The sequence below is a fragment of the Otolemur garnettii genome, unplaced genomic scaffold (assembly GCF_000181295.1).
Source record: "Otolemur garnettii isolate 467f Iridium unplaced genomic scaffold, OtoGar3 scaffold00011, whole genome shotgun sequence".
In the NCBI taxonomy this organism is placed as follows: domain Eukaryota; kingdom Metazoa; phylum Chordata; class Mammalia; order Primates; family Galagidae; genus Otolemur; species Otolemur garnettii.
Genome location: NW_003852406.1, coordinates 19,969,966 through 19,987,525, shown reverse-complemented (window position 1 = coordinate 19,987,525; position 17,560 = coordinate 19,969,966). Strand labels below are relative to the sequence as shown.

At 40.3% G+C, this 17,560-nt stretch overlaps 1 protein-coding gene across 4 annotated transcripts in view; it reads right to left on the bottom strand.

The window, feature by feature from the left end:
- MAP2K5 (mitogen-activated protein kinase kinase 5) overlaps window positions 1–14,101 on the bottom strand; it is a 281,458-nt gene extending 267,357 nt beyond the window's left edge. For all 4 annotated transcript variants that reach the window (XM_003784455.3, XM_023509981.1, XM_023509980.1 and 1 more), the window contains exons 1-2: window positions 13,443–14,101; window positions 6,694–6,742 (exon numbers count right to left, since the gene is read on the bottom strand). In XM_003784455.3, the coding sequence (XP_003784503.1) occupies window positions 6,694–6,742; window positions 13,443–13,577 (184 nt within the window). In that variant the 5' untranslated portion in view covers window positions 13,578–14,101. The remainder of the gene's footprint in view (window positions 1–6,693; window positions 6,743–13,442) is intronic.
- Between the last annotated feature and the right edge of the window lie 3,459 nt (window positions 14,102–17,560).

Genomic DNA, 17,560 nt, shown 5'->3' with positions numbered 1-17,560 from the left:
ACTTCATTTTTTTGCCAAGTACCTTATGATTTAGACTCTCTTCTAAAGCAAAAAGAGGCTCCCACCCAAGTAAGAGAAGTTGAGAGTAGTGAGATTGCCTTTGCTAACTGGACATAAGGATATCTCCTGGTAGCACTTTAGTAATCAGCTATAGTTGTTTTCTATACTGAGAACTTACAACTTAATCATAGTTTTGCTTTAAATGGTCATACTATGCCAAATTTAAAATTAGATATGATGTGTTGGTTTAAAGATTTCCACTCAAAATACAAAATCATCGTCCAGAGTTTCATAAAACAACCAGAAAGGATTCCATTCAATGAAAAATGAGTATAAAAGTCCGGGTTGAAGAAAGGTACACATAAAATAAATATTTATCCTATAATCATAGCCTCTGGACCAAACTCAGGTGCATGATTTAACAAGTGTAAAGTTACTTATAAGATCTATAGACCAAGAATACATGAGTATCATAAAAAAGTAAAACCACATGGTATTTACAGGCGTAAGACAGCACTTGTCTATAGAGGTAAAATGCATCTCTCAAGTTGGTGCACCGTCCAAAAGCACCAATCCAACGGTCATTTTACAGCAGTTACTTTAGAGAAAAATCCAGGCAGAAGAACACAAGTTAATGGATATGCACAGGAAAGGCATTAGTGGGCATGGCTGATTTTTATCACCTCGTGTGTTGATTTACTCATTAATCTGCCAATGAAAGTGTGAAAATCAGCAGGGGTCTCTGGGCTTATACGAATGTCAAGCTCCTACAGCATATGTAGGACCCAGAAATGCAAATACACAAGGTTTTTTATGGTTATGGATTTTAGCTTCTCACAGAAATGTTCTCATATCTGGGAAAAGATAAATTATTCAGTAACTGGTATGGAGTCAACTTTCTATCTGCTTTGAAAATAAAGTTGGATCCCTCGCCTGACTCCTTTCACCAAAACGAACTGAAGATGGTACATGAATTTAAAAAAAAATTGTTCTTCTGCCATTTGTAATAAAAATGCATGCTTTTTATTTTTTACAAAAACCCACATCATGACACATACAAACTTATGTACAAAACTAATATGTGTTGTGTGTCTTTAACTCCATTACAATAGAAAGGAAAAAGATTATGAGTGAATATTTTTTCGGCTCGGCGCCTGTGGCTCAAGCGGCTAAGGCGCCAGCCACATACACCTAAGGTGGTGGGTTCGAATCCCCAGCCCAGGCCCGCCAAACAACAATGATGGCTGCAACCAAAAAGTGGCCGGGCGTCATGGCAGGCGCCTGTAGTCCCAGCTACTTGGGAGGCGGAGGCAGGAGACTCACTTGAGCCCAGGAGTTGGAGGTTGCTGTGAGCGTGATGCCATGGCACTCTACCTAGGGGGATAGCTTGAGGCTCCGTCTCAAAAAAAAAGAATATTTTTTCAATATCCTGGCGTACAGAAGACCTAAGATTGACATAAACCCAGAAGTTACAAAAAAAAATATGATAAATGAGATCATGTAAAAACTTTAAACTTCTCTATAGAAAAAAAAAGAGAATAAAAGATAAGTAAGTTGAAAAGAGCAATAAACTGAACAAAAATATTTGTAACCTATAAGACAAAGGACCAATTTTCTTAATACTGGAAAATCCTTATATCGGTTAGAAAAAGGCAAATAACCAGATAAAAATGTGAGCAAAGGTGACAAATAATAGAAATTAAATACCAATGACCAAACACAAATGAAAAGATGTTCAAGGTCATTTATAATTAAAGAAACATAAAGTAAAACAATAATGTAATAATTTTTTTCACCTATCAAACTGACATTGACTAAAAAAATTTACTAATACACAGAGTTGGGAGGGGTGGAAGGAAATGAGCCTTCTCATACATTGTTGGTGGGAGCGTAAATTGGATCTGCCTCTTAGAGAGCAAACATAGTACTACATAATAGGTAATAAAGTGAGTACTCTTTTTTTTGGAGAGAGAATCTCACTCTGTCACCCAGCTGGAGTGCAGTGGCATAACCCACTGTATCCTTGAACACCTGGGCTGAAGCAATCCTCTTGCCTACACCTCCAGAGTAGCTGGGACTTCAGGTGCACACCACCACATATGGATAACTTTTTAATTTTTTTTTTTTTTTAGCAATGGGGTCTCCCTAGGTTGCCCAGACAAGTCTCAAGCTCCTAGTTTCAATTAATCCTCTTGCCTTGGTCTCCCAAAGTGCTAGAATTACAGGTGTGAGCCACCACTCCTAGTGACTCTCTGTTTCATTATTTCCAAATCCTAGGAATTTAATTCAAAAAACTTTATTTACACAATGTGAAAAGACATAAGACAACTCTGTTGACTTCAGCCTTTTTTTTCTAATTTTGAAAAACTGCTAACAACTTAAACGTTCATAAGCAGGTTAAATAAACTAAGCCACAGCCATAAAATTCAGTATAATGTAGTTATCCAAAAGAACGAAGTTGATCTGTGCACACTGGTGTTGAAAAGACATTCAGGACGTAATATTAAATGGGGACGGAAAAGCTAGATCAGTATAGTATATACAGAAAAAGTTTCTGTAAAGATATAGAAGAAACTGTTAACAATGAAACCTGCAGATTTGGGGGAAATTGGGACTTTTACTTTTTGCTTTATTTCTATGCTACTTGAATTTTTTTAAAAAAGGTCTGAACCTTCTAAATTAAAAAAAAAAAAACAACAACTAGGAATTAAAAAATCGTATTAGTAATGCTTTCATCTATGCTTCAGCTGTAAGGGAGAAAAGACCTAAGAGGGATAAGAAGAAAAAGAGGGTCAGGACCATCAGCCTCAAAGGTGAGTTCGGCACAGATACAATCTAGTAGAAGGCAGGCTGAGGGGGTTCCTTGCTCCAGTAAAGGTGCAGAGAGACTAACCCCACCTGATATCATCAGCAGTTTCACTGAAGAAATGGCATTTCTCAGAACTGGAGGATCTGTTACCATTACCTGACCCTTCCCCTCTTTTCCACACACTCACTTCTTTCTCTACATGCAAATGGGACAGCTGCCCTTTCTCTTGCAGCTTAATTATATCACTAAATATAATACCATGTCTTTAGTATAAAAAGAGATGCTGGGTGGTGCCTGTGGCTAGAAGGAGTAGGGTGCCAGCCCCTATGCCGGAGGTGGTGGCTTTAAACCCAGCCCCAGCCAAAAACTGCAAAAAAAAAAAAAAAGGAGAGAGATGTTAAGTAAACTTTTCAGTATTAAATACATTACCATAAACATTTCTTTGATTAACGTTGTATTTAAGGGTTGTTCCATCATGCCCACAAACTACTGAACTATCCCAAAAAATCCAGTAAATTTGCTTACAAGCTTTATTGTCTCAACTGTTTCTTACACACATAGATTTCACTGGTTTAGATTTTTGGTTTAGACAATAATATCACCCTAGAATAAACATAAAAAAATCCAGCCAAATCTATAATGGAAAGTACATGATAATCCAAGGATAAAAATCTAAGGACTGTCATTATTTTGTATGTTTTCTGTGTTTTTGTTTTAATTGTTTTTCATCTAAAACTGGTCCAGATGCAGATGGGGAGAGAGAGATGCTGCCCTTGATGGGGGGAAATGAAGAGCATGATGTTGCAGAACTTAAACCTAAAGGTTTAAGGTTTTTTTATATTTAGTCTTCACAAGCTTTTGACACACTTGGTTAGAATGCAAGTTTTACAATCAAAAAGACATGCACTTGAATCTGGGCTCTACAACTGCCCAGCAATCACCTTCAGCAATCATTTCATGTTTCTGACCTTCAGTTTCCTTCCTCACAGGTATAATTTTTCCCACAGAGTAACAGCCCAGGTAAGTCATCTAGAACATTGCCTGCCACAGAGCAAGCCATCAATAAATGATAGTTAAAGTAATCAGTATCATTATTATAAACCCTAACTGAATGCTAGTGAGGCAGGCATGAGTGTATCAAGCTACTCTGAGGACCCAGAAAGCATCAAGTAATTCTCTTTCTGCCATGCTTAAGAACAACCAGAATATATGATTTCAGTAATTATGACAGCTCTCAGAATAAGTTCGGTATAGTGGTTGAAAATGTATGCTCCAGAACAGAGACTTTTTTTTTTTTTTGCAGTTTTTGGCCGGGGCCAGGTTTGAACCCACCACCTCTGATATATGGGGCCCGTGCCCTGCTCCCTTGAGCCACAGGCACTGCCCCAGAACAGTGACTTTCAACTGGTACACCCTGAGAGGATCTTAGGTATGCCAAGAAAATTTTTAAATATTATTAAATTATTTTCAAAGGAAGTTCAAAGCAGAGTAACTACATTCTTTTTTTAACTCTTTTTTTTGGATCAACATAATTTAAGTATGCCGTGGAAGTTTAACTACAGGTTCAAGTGTGCCGTGAGATAAATAGGTTGAAAGACACTGCTCTAGAACCTATTCCAGAAACCCCACTTTATCACTTACTGTGAGAGTATAAAGATGTCCTTTCCTCAACCAAACAGAGCTAACAGTAGTCCTTCAAAGTAATTCTTGAGGGTCTTGCATTGGTTAAAATAAATGAGATAACCCATGAAATGCTCTTAGCATATTCCCTGTCAACAGTTAAATACTCCAAATTTTAACTATTAGACTGTCCATGAAAGTCCTGGCACTCCCAAGGGGTTACCAAAAGGAGTCTCAATAGCGATTTCAACACTAACACATGTATTTCAGATATATGTACGTTTTTATAAAGTCCAGTATGATTAATAAAATAATATTTACATTGAAAGTCCTACTTACAGTAGTTTTAAAACTATATGACAGGGATAATAGAGAGTATGTATATATGTAATATATGTAAGTAAATAAGTAACATATAAGTAAAAGTGTGCTCATTTGTCTATCATGGCCCCACCTCCCAGGTCCCAAGGCCACTTCTCAGGGGAAATCACTATAGTGGGCTCTCTTCTGAGTCTGTCTTTCAATATACAGTGTGGCCATAAAGTTCGTGTGCAATTAAAATAAACAACTTTATGGCCACCTTGTATACAAAATGTTGAGAAGATTTCTTACAAAATGGGGTATTCTATTATTTGTTTATTCAATAATATATCATGGATATCTTTCCATGTTGATGCACAAAATCCTAACATTCTTTTTAGCTGTTCACTGCTTCAAATTATGGATGTTATGATTTATTAATCCATTATAGGTATTTACTTTACTTCTTTCTACCATTAAAAATAATCCCACAGGCTTGGCACCGTAGTTCAGTGGTTAGCCACATACACCAAGGCAGGAGGGTCCAAACCCAGCCCAGGCTTGCTAAACAACAATGACAATTGCAACAAAAAAATAGCCAGGCGTTGTGGCAGGTGCCTGTAGTCCCAGCTACTTGGAAGGCAGAGGCAAGAGAATTGCTTAAGCCCAAGAGTTTGAGGTTGCTGAGAGCTATGATACCAGCACTCTACCAAGGTCAACATAATGAGACATTGTCTCAAAAAAATAAATAATTCCACAATGAACACTGCTTCAAAGGTATTCAACACACAGGCAGTTATTTCCTATTTTAGGAATAGCTTCCTAAAAGTGGATCTGCTAACTCAAAGGTTTACCAAATTTTACATGTTGGTAAGTACTGCCAAATTGTCCTCCAAAGAGGATGTACCCATTGTATTCTCTCAGTAACCATCTTCTTAAAAAACAGGAACAAAAAAGTATATATCATATGGAAACACTAAAACTTTTCTATATTGAAAAGTGGCCCTCATCTTCAAAAAAGGATGAGAGGGTGGTGCCTGTGGCTCAAGGAGTAAAGTGACGGCCCCATATGCCAGAGGTGGCGGGTTCAAACCCAGTCCCGGCCAAAAACTGCAAAAAAAAAAAAAAAAAGGATGAGAACCATAGCTCTAACAACCATTACTTTATCCTTCTTCGCATTTTAGCTGCTACGCTACTTATTAAAATCTCATCTTTTTTTTTTTTTTTTTTAGAGACAAGGTCTTGCTGTGTTGGCCAGGCTGGAGTGCAGTGGGGAGATCATAGCTCACAGCAGCCTCAAACTCCTGGGCTCAAGCAATCTTCCTGCCTCAGTGCTGGGATTACAGATGGAAGCCCAATCACCTGGCCTAACCTCTAATTTTAATAGTACTCAGACCATGACCTCCCCAACAATGACACAGTTCAGGTCAAAACCAGTTTTCCAGTCCCCAAGCCATCCCAGCCCTGTCCTCGAGCCAACAGTGGGGAGAAAGGAAGGACTAAAGACCTGAAGTATTTGTATCATCACCTAGCAATCCCGCCAAGCCCAACTAAAACAGAATTATTCCACGCAATTCTCATGTAAAAGCGCTATTTCGTTGCTATGTTTAAAGCAGCAATAGGTTAAAATCTCTTTATCAATAATCATTGGCCTACAGGTAGTTTACACGTTTCATTTTGTCTCATAATATTATTACAGTGAAGAACAAGAGCAAGTAAAGGTCACGTTGGTAATTAAAGCTATATTGTAGAAATATGCTCACCCAAGATATGATTAAATAAGAAAATATTACTTGGTTCAGTATCATCATTAAACTTGTATTAATTTATAAATATTTAAATGTACCATATGATAATCATAAATAATCTGTTTTTGTCAGTTTCTAAAGTAATGCAACTCATAAACCCTTTTAAAAAATTACTGCAGAAAGAAACAGTCAAGAAAGTCTACAAGCCAGACTTACATTCAAATGCTGTAGTTGTTGCTTCGGGCAGAACCTGGCCTATCACATCCTAAACAAAGAAAGAATAAAGAAACACAATTAGCCATCTTCTTTATTGCTAACATGTGGCAATTCCTAGAGGAAATATGAGAACCTGGGGGAGACTTTTGAAATGTTGGCATAAACTACAAAAACATTAGCTCATAATCACACTTAGCCCAGCAATGTAAACCCAAAGTTTAAATCTCTATTCCAGAGAGAAAATCTTTTGGAAACCTTTTCTACTCTGTACCTATAAGACACAATCTTTTACTCTCAATTCAGCAGTGCATACAGAAATACACGTTGTGTATTTACAAAAAGCTGGTTTCTTCTATGACAGCCTGGGGAATACACTGCAAGGGGTTTGAGAGTCAGAATGACCTAGGTTTGAATCTCAGCTCTGCATTTATTATGAGATGTATGACTTGGAAAAATATCTCTTCACCTCTCTAAGCCTCATTTGACTTATCCTCCAATATGGGTAATACAGAGGTAATGTAAAAATTAGTGTAATAAACATAAGCTTAGACACTGTAGACATTCAACAAATGTTCTGATATATGTCAACCAATACCGAGCCTTACATTCCTAATAGTAGGAGTTCAACATACAAATTTTCCTGATGCCGACACAAACCCATAATGCTACTTTTAATTCAAACAACTTTTATCAACCTTCATTCTTAAGCAATACAAAACATACTTAACAATACCAAAATAAAGTTAATCGAGCCTACCAAATAAGCCCTTTAGCGTGTATGTGATATCAATGTTTGAATGGATCTATAGGGTGTTCCAGAAGTGCCCCCCAAATTGTCATAAATACGGAAAATGTAAAAGGTAAAGGTACCTTTATTTACAAAATATGCATTACAAAATTACACAAAGAAGTGGCCAATACGTAAATATTCTGTGAAATTTTATAATGCATATTTTGTAAATAAAGGTACCTTTAGCTACAATTTCCCATTTTCCCTACATATGGCAACTCCAGAGGCGACTTTTGGGATACCCTATATAAAGTTGAAAACATTTGAAAATGAGTCTAGCGACAAGCTTAACTGAAGAGGCACAGTACACCTCAGTTCTGGGGAAAGTGACCCTCCACTATGTCCAGTCCAACCCGAATGGCCTGTAAACCTCATTTCTCTCTGGGAGCTCTGCCACAACATCCCTCCCAGGCTGAGCAAGAACTGGCACGAGGCAGCCGGCTGACAAAGTCACTTGCAATATTTCTCAGCAGGGAGCCCACAGCCCTTCTAAGCAGAGCACTTAGCAGAGTGGCGGCTGCAACTTCCTTCTAAAGGCAATTCTTCAGAAGCTTTTGCTGCAGTGGCAATTTGCATAATAGTCTTGCCTCTACAGTGCTTTCTTTTTTTTCAAAAATAAATCTGTGCATATAAAATTGATCAAAGAGAACCATCTCAGGCAGCCCTTGCTCATTAGAGCCAAAGAGATTACTTTTTTCTCAGACTCTAGTCTTAGTAAATGAAACATCAACTTTTTGAGGAAGTATTAAAAAAATTCTTTCCACACACTCCTAGGTAGAAAGTACTTATTGATAGAAAGTTATAGAGTGAATATGGAATAAAGTCCCCAGGCAGTCCAGTGTAAAGCCTGAAAGCATGGAATCTGGAGCCCAACTGTCAGGGCCAGAGGCTGGCTCTGCCTCTCTCAGCTGAGTGAACCAATGTCTCTATGCCTCAGTTTCCTTACATGTAAAATGAGATTGTAACTGTACCTACTTTTTAGGACTAAATGAGTTAATATCTGTAAAGTGTACAGAAGACTGTCTACTGCAAAATGCCATATTAGTACCTACTAAATAAATAAAACAAATCACTGGCTGGGCATAGCAGTTCTCAACCTGTAATCCCAGCACGTGGGGAGGCTGAGGCAGGAGGATCAGTTGGGGCTAGGACTATGAGGCTCCAGTGAGCTATGATGTCACTACTGCACTTCAGCCTAGGTGCAACAAGATCCTGTCTCAAAACAACAATCAAATAAACAAATTATTTCATTAGTATTATTCAGAATTATATTCAGAAATATTATATATTATATATATTATATTCAGAAATATTATTCAGAATTATATTCAGAAATATAATTTTTAAAAAATTAAATCAGAAAAAAAGGTGGGGACTACCCCCTATCCCCTACCCTTTAAGTCTAGGTTATCACTAGTTAATTCCAGGGAACTCTGAGTACTGTGACAATCAATCTTGAAATGTAAACTCTAGAGTATTAGCAAATTAATTTAGGATCCTTCCTATACATAAGATACGGGGAAAAGGAGAAAGAAAAAAGCAAGCTTGCTTGAGAGAACCATGTGAACATAACCATATTATTTCTTTAAAGATAACAAAGTGGGGCTACCATAATGACAAAAGGTAAGAAGTGCCAAAATTAGTCAATATCTACTAGTATTTTTTTTTTGAGACCGGCTCACTCTTTCTCAAGGGCTAGAGTGCCACGGCCTCAACCTAGCTCACAGCAACCTCAAACTCCTAAGCTCAAGCAATACTCCTCCCTCAGCCTCCCGACTATCTGGGCCTACAGGTGTCCACCACAACACCAGGTTAATTTTCCTACTTTTAGTAGAAATGGGGTCTCACTCTTGCTCAGGCTGGTCTCGAACTCCTGAGCTCAAGCAATCCCTCACCTCAACCTCCCAGAGTGCTAAGAGTACAGGTGTGAACCACCATGTCCAGCCTCTGCTAGTGATTTTTTTAAGTAGGGTACATTTAATGATTTTATGTAATATTTTAAGTAACTCATATCCAAGTGATCATCTCCTATCTTCAAGAACATAACCATTTTACCTAATCTGAAGGTTTCAAAAGAAAAACTAAGTTTACATATCTTTTTTTTTAAGTTTATATATCTTAATGATGATTGTTTCTTGATTCTTTTCTTCTCCTTCCTTTCAATAGGCTAAAGGAAAACAAAAAGGACTTAGTCCTTGATTTTAGACAAACCTAAAACATTAATAATCTAAAGCTGTTATAGTATAAGAGCCGAACAAAATAACATAAATAGCAAATAGTATTTGCTAACTCAAGAGGAAGGAAAAATCAAAGGCTCACTTTAGACAGAAATTCCATAGACAAGGGGAAATCTGAGCTGGGACTGAGACTACAGAATACAAAGAGCAGAGAAAAGAGGGTTGAACATTCTTCTAACCTCTTGCAGTTTTCCCAGAACTAGGGACTGGTTCTCCAGGGAAAAAGAGAAACACAGAAAGCTGCAAAACCAATAAAAAAGATAATCCAAATGTCTCTACCCTTGAGGACCTGGTAGGCCCCCTTCACACTGCAGCCAGTCCCAGAGGATTGAAACAAAAGACAAGGCCCAGCCTCTCTGGGTGACTTACCCAAAGTCTCCCAGCTATTTGATGTAGCAGTAACTGGAGCCCTCAATACTGACTTCAAGTTCAAACCACTCAGTTACACTTGACTCTGTGATTACACCTGCTTCTGGCTTCAGTGTCAGGTTTGCCACAGATTAGCTGTGTGGCTTTAGCCAGGCATTTTTGCCTTTTGGGGTTCATGCCTCCTCACCTGAAATAAGTCAGAATTAGATGAAGGGGATGCTTCCAGGTTTTACATGACTTTAAAGTTTAAGGTTCCAACCCAGAGATACTGATATATCTGTTGCTTCTTGTCTTTTTCTAACGAAGAGATGAAGTGAACCTGGAGAAAAGATGAAAGGAGTCCACCGCCATCTGGGCTCAAATTCGCAGAACTTGCTACAAAGGACACAGCACAGCACCCATTCCCACAAGCCCTTCATCAGGCCTTCCGGACAAAACATGCTCCACCAGAGCAAAATATGCAAACACATGGCACACTGAACTCTAGTGGTGGGGCCATTTCTGCACTGTTTACTTTTAGGCCAAGAAGCCTCGGGCCAGATACAACTAAGAGATGCTCAAGAAGCAAAAGACCAAGGTCCTGTCCCTTATGTTGTAATAATACCAATAATAACACTTACACAGCATGAAATGCTTCACATGTATTGGCTCAAGCAATCCTCAAACTGTATGAGGTAGGCACTATTTTTATCTCCTCCTTCCCTTTTTTTAACAAATGAAGAAACTGAGACACAGAGGACACTTCCCTAAGTGGTAGGACTTGTGATTTAAACCCAGATAGTCTTGGCTGCAGGGTTTGTGGTCTCAAAATACTAATCTACTTAAAATAATACTTTCTGTTGTTTCAAATGACTAAGCGAGAAAGCTCATCTTTCTCATCATAGACACAATCTCACTCAACCTTCACAAGTTTGGGGGGCAGGTGTGAATATTCCTATTATACAATAGAAAACTGAGGCTGGAGCGACTTGCCTAGTTACTGGGACAGCTTACAATCAGACTCAAATTTCTTGACTCAAAACCTAGTGCTCTCATTGAAGGAGATGTTTCTGAATCTGCTCTCCCTTACAGTCACAGGTGCCTTTAAGGCAGGCCCTCTTCTAGAAGCTGGTCTTCTCTGCAGGCCCCAGTGGAGGCCTTTATTGCATCCCACTCACTTTATGTATATTTGAAAATCTCACAAGCACTTGTCTTCCTAATTGCCAGTGCTGCTTGGATAAACTGTCACTAATCCTCACCATCTTGTATTCTGTCTTTTTTTTCCATCTCTTATTTTTCACATTTCTCGTAGGAAAGGTCACTTTACTTCGTCACTATTCAATTGAACAGTTCCCAAATTCCTTCTCAAACACATGCAAGAAAGATGTGCATTTTGATGAATTTTAGTAATTTGGATCATCTGGAGAACTAATGTAATCTATTTTCTATCTCTGGAACTTTTTCTTCAAGATATACTGTCACACATTTGAATCTGATGTTAAATTGAAGTTATATGAAATTTTTCCACTTACAAGATTTGGGTACTTTCTGTTGTAAAAAAAAAAACAAAAAAACAAAAACCTAGTGCTCTGTCTACAGAACCAAAACTGCACACATCTTCTTTTAACCTTGCTCTTTAAACAAGTGTTTCAGGGTCCTATGAAGCAACAGAAAGAGGGAAACCAGATATCCATCTCCTCCAGAAGTTTATCACCTAGTGGAGGAGACAGCAAATTATGACCAAGCCAGGGTGCCTTGCTGGGGTAACCACAGCAAACTGTGGGAACACAGAGATGGGGCACATACTAACATACACAGGTGGGAATTGGCCAGCTGAAGAAATGGGCAGAATGGCAACAGCCTCAGCACCTGGAAAAATCAAAGTAATTCTACATACTTGGAGCACAGGACATGCACGGGGGTGTGGTGAGAGAGGAAGCTGGTGCCAGGCAGGCAAGAACCAATCAAGATGTGCCCCGAGGATCACACCAAGATTGAACCTCATCATGAGAGGAAATCTATGTGCATGTGAGCTTGTGCAGAGCTCTGAATGCAAAGAGAAGGAGCTGTTTGGTGCATGAGATTGGAGGCTGCTGGCTCACTACAGCCTCCACATCCCTGACCTAGGTAGGCACTTGAACATATGCACCGCCCGGGGGGGGGGGGGTCGTCAGTAATGGCCAGAACTCAAAATGAAATTATAGAAATCAACTGTTTTGAATTGAGTCACCCAAGATAATCAAAAATTACATCACAAACTTTCCTTCTCCCATGAACCTTTCACTCACCCCCCTCTTTATCTTACAGGTAAGTTCCATCTCAAATCTGCTACTTGCAGGGTGCTCCTTTGTATATCATGTCAGTTTCTGCCTTCCAGGCCTCTGTCTTTCAGTGTATAAAATGGATACAATGTACCCTACCCTGTCTACCTCAAATGAATACTAGAGAGATGGGCTTAGTTGCAGCATGGCAGGAGGAGGGGAATTACTCAGTAAAAGTAAGGAAATTTACGTTCTGGTAGTGACTGTCCCATTCAGTAGCTACACAGCTTTGGAAAAGTCACCTCACCACCCTGCTCCTCAGTAACTATTTGCAAAAAAGATACATGGGCTGAACAGTCCCTCTACATGCCATAATTTTATTTATGCCTCTAACAGTCCGTGATTTTATTTCAAATATATTCTGAGTATCCTGAAGTATAACCGATTCTAAGATGCACATTTTCCCTCTATTTTAATATCTACGAAATTTGGCTGATTTTGTACAACGGATGGTGATGGTATATCATAGTTTAACAAGCAGTTTTTTTCTTTCTGAGTGGTAAGACATCTTACACTCAATGATGCTTAAATTTGCTCAAACATGGTAAATTAAAGTTGCCCTTGCTTCTTTTGCCTGACTGGCCACCAAGTTCAGAGAACTTAGTAGACAGACATGGCTGGAATCTGGCCAGGGACATTCCCTGAACTTAGGAAAAATGTCTTCTAGACAGTTTTTTGCACCTCAGCTAGTTGCTTCTGTGTGTATGTCCCAGTCCAGGCTGTGAGCTCCCTGAGGGCAGGGGTTCAGTCTGATTCAACTATTTCCCCAGAACCCTGCACTTTTGCCAAGTTAAAGTTGATGCAATTAATCAGAGCTGTGGTCTGAAGCAAAAAAACTGCCACTGCTGGCGGCACCTGTGGCTCAAAGGAGTGGGGCGCCGGCCCCATATGCAGGAGGTGGCGGGTTCACACACAGCCCCGGCCAAAACAAAGAAAAAACACTGCCACTGCCACTAATTTGGGCCACTAGTAGTCAAGCTGCTGAAAATTACCCAAGGCCCTGAGCCCTCCCATTCGGAGATTCGGACACTGAGATTTGAGATTACCACTCACCAGCACATCCCTGAAGAGTAACTGCGGCCCGGAGTGCACTGTCCAGTCCACTGCCCCACTATTTGGAATCTTGATGCGAATCACCAGCACCTGGTTCTCCATGGCATGGAAGGGGCCAAGGGTCAGCCAGAGCATTACAGGTTAAAGGGCTCACATCTTGGAGTAGGGGGTATCCGCTGGCCTCTGGTTAGGCAGGGACTTCAAGAGGTGACAAAAGGAGTGAGGGGCAGAGAACAGAAGGTGAAAACAGGGGACCGGAGGGTGTTTTAAAAAGAGGAGGGGTGACCAGGCAGGGGCCCGCAGGTACCGAGCCAGACTCAGGGTGCACGCGGTCTGGGGGTGTCTCCCGGTGAGGGTGCACCGGGAAGGGGACAGGGGCCAGCAGGAACTAGCGGAGGTCAGAAGGTGCTGGAGTTGGAAAGGAAGACAAACGGTGTAACCAAGCTCTCTGCTGTCCGTGTGTGAGGAGACGGCAGAGCAAGGACGCGGTTAGGGGGAAATACAGCGGCAAAAAGAGGGCCCCCGACTGGACGGGACTCAGCCTCCGGTGATTAGGAAGGAGGAGACCCAGGGCCGCCAGTCCTTGAGGAAGCGGAGGGGACCCTCCGTGAGAGAGTCAGGGACAAGTCTGCCCCACCCGGAAACGAAGGGAGCGGCGTGCGCACGCTCAGCCCTGGGCACGGCGCGTCCCGCCGGCGGCGGCTAGAGCGGCGGCCGCGGCGGCGAGAGGAGGAAGGCGGCAGCGAAGGCGCTGTTACTCCGGAACCAAAACGCGCGGCGCCGGAACCCCGGGAGCCGACGAGCGGGACCCGCCTCCCGCGGCGCCATATTGGAAGAGGGCAGCTCCCGGCGGGCGGGACCCGGGAAGCCTCGCGTGGCGCCGGCCAAGCCTGGCAGCGGGGCAGCGGGTCGTGCGGCCCCGGGCGTCCTCTGTGCGGGCGAGCACCTACGGCGCCTGGGTGGCCGGCCTCCCTGACCGACCCCGTTTATAGACAGCAACACATCTGACACACGCAGGACAAAACTGACCGGACGGCAGTCCGCCGAAAGCCAATTTAGGGCTTCGCGTTGCGTACTGTCCCCCTCTACGAGAGCCTCCGATTAAGACAGGACTTCAGCTCCCGTTTGTCCCTAGTTTTTCAAGCCGTGCCCTGAATTTTCACGGGGTTTTGTGCATCAAATCAGCAAGAGAAAGACAAGAATTCAAAAAAATATTCTTTTTTTTCTCCCAAGTCACAGGTCCGGGGGATCAGCATCTTTCTCCCACCTTAGCCAAACGTATATAAATTTTTCCGTGAGATTCTTTACCTCACGAATGCCCTAAAGTGGAAAACAGTCCCCTATTCAAAAGCAATAGTAAAGAAATTAAGTAAAGAATTTAACTGCCTGGGGACAGCTGCAGTAGTGGCAACATTATCACTCATTAAACTATTGCAAAAATATTCGGGCTGGTCCATATATTTTCAACTAAATTGCCATGCTTACGCAGTTGGTGATATCATGGCAGCAGCGCAAAACCTTGGTTATTTTTAAATGCTTTGTTACCTCAGATTTTAAAATGCATGATCTTCTCGGTCTTCTTTGGTGCTTACAGAGAAGTTCGTTTACAAATTGCAGGCAGTTGGGTTCGTCCTTCATCTGTTCCTAATAAAGGGGCAAGTGTCGCCTTAATTTGGGGGGTTTGAATTCTGTGGAGGAGGGGTGTCAGTTTCCCTTCTATCTGTTGATTAAGACGAGAGAAAAAATGATTTAAATGTTGGTCAATTTCCGTATAATATCAGAATTTTTTCTGCATAATTTTCTCTGCCTGAGTTTCTTTTAGACTTAATTTGAAAGGCCATTGAAGTTATTGTAAATTAATAGCTTAGGTAGGCATTCATTTAGTCAGATCCTCCACACATTCTAGGAATTGCTCTTTCCACCTGCCCTTCAATCCTGTGAAAAACTGTTCCTCCAAGGTCCCCATGTACTTTTTATTCAAAGTTCATTTCCTATTATTGGAGAAAATAGATCATAAAACTAGAGATTCATATGAACCTATGATTTGTTAAAATGTCCCTTTTATTCATAGTACCATAGGGAAAACCAACTCAATTTACCAAATTTGCATACTCATTCTGAAGCTTTTCTTACACTAATGGCAAACTCATAACTCTTCCCAATATTTGCAGAGCCAATATAATTACACTTCAGCTCTTCACAGCCTTTATGTAGTAAGAAAGCTTAACTTTGATGACTTGAGCATGGATTTTCCAGAAAACTCTAACCCTCATGTGCAAGAAACATCATAATCATAGGTGATAAAAAAACATTCCATTTGATATCATGAATAACAAAATAAAACTTTTTGATCTCTTTACCAAGTAAAGCTTAATTGTCTAATTTCAAGGAATATTTAATATTCAACATTGAAGTTGTAATCTTAAGCCTTTAGCACATAGTACTTTTTTTTTTTACGGATAGAAGTCAGGATAGTCACTCAGGCATTGGCTGAGGTAGTTTATTAGCCATAATCCAGATTTGCCGTAGTAAAAAAACTGTGCTTATTTATATTCTTCCTAATTGAAGGACTCCTCATCAGTATAATAGAAAATCCCTCCTATCATAAAGTGGTATTCTAATGGGGGGAGACAGACCAATGAGTAAAATATACGTTAAATAGTAGCAAATCTAGAAAAGTGAACCCTGAGGGGAAAATGAAGACAATGCAGTTCATCGGGGTAATAACATTAAGGAATATTAAAACTGCTCCAAAGAGACACGTTCCTGGAACATTAGGTGTCTGGTCATCTTTTTACACTTTTTTAGTTTTAGTTTTGATAAAATACACATAAAAAATTTGCCATCTTTTCCATTTTTAAGTGTGCAGATGGTTACTGTTAAGTATATTCACAATTCGTATAACTGGTCTCCACATTTTCATCTTGCAAAACTGAAACTCTGTATTCATGAAACAACTGTTCACTTCCGCTTTCCTCCAGCCCCTGACAACCAACATTCAGCTTTCTGTTTCTATGAGTTTGTCTACTCTAGCTACTTCATGTAAGTGCAATTATTCAATATTTGCCTTTTTGTGATGGGCTTATTTCACTTAGCATAGTGTCCTCAGGGGTCATTCATGTTGTAATGTGTCAGCGTCTCCTTTCTTTTTAACGCTGAACAAAATTCTGTTGTATGTATTTACCACATTGTGTTTATCCATTCATCCACTGTTGGACATTTGGGTTGCTTCCACCTTTTGGCTATTGTGAATAATGCTTCTGTGGACATTGGTGTACAAATATCTGTTTCTGTCCCTGCTTACAATTCTTTTAGATACATACTCAAGAGTGGAATTGCGGGGTCATATTTTTTATGTTTAATTTTTTTGAGGAACTACCATACTGTTTTAATAGTGGATATGAGTCATTTCCACCAAAAGTGCATAAGGGTTTCCAATTTCTTCGTATCTTCATAAACACTTGTTATTTTCTGTATTATAGTAGCCATTCTATTGGGTATGAAATGATACAGGATTATGGGTTTGTTTGTTTGTTTGTTTTTGAGACAGAGTCTCAGTTTGTTGCCCTGAGTTGGTAGAGTGCTGTGTCGTCATAGCTCACAGCAACCTCAAACTCTTGGGTTTAAGTGATCCTCTTGCCTCAGCCTTCAGAGTAGCTGGGACTACAGGCACCCACCACAACGCGTAGCTATTTTTAGAACCAGGGTCTCACTCTTGCTCAGGCTGGTCTCAAACCCATGAGCTCAAGCAATCCACCCTCCTTGGCCTCCCAGAGTGCTAGGATTACAGGCGTGAGCCACCACACCCAGCCCATCATTGTGGTTTTAATTTATTGCTTTCATGATTAATGATGTTGCACATCTTTTCACATCTTTTTAGCCATTGGTATAGCATGTTTGGAGAAATATCAGTTGAAGTCTTTTGGCCATTTTTTAATCAAGTTATTTGGTTGTAAAAGTTTTTCTAATGAGGAAAATCACATTTTGCTATTATAAATTTGGGGAGATTTTCTTCATTTCCTCATGACCTTGCTCTGTCTGAAATCATTAACCCAGAATCTGAGTCCTTCCCAGCACCTTCACTGCTCGTACCCTACTCTACTATTCTTTCCTAATCT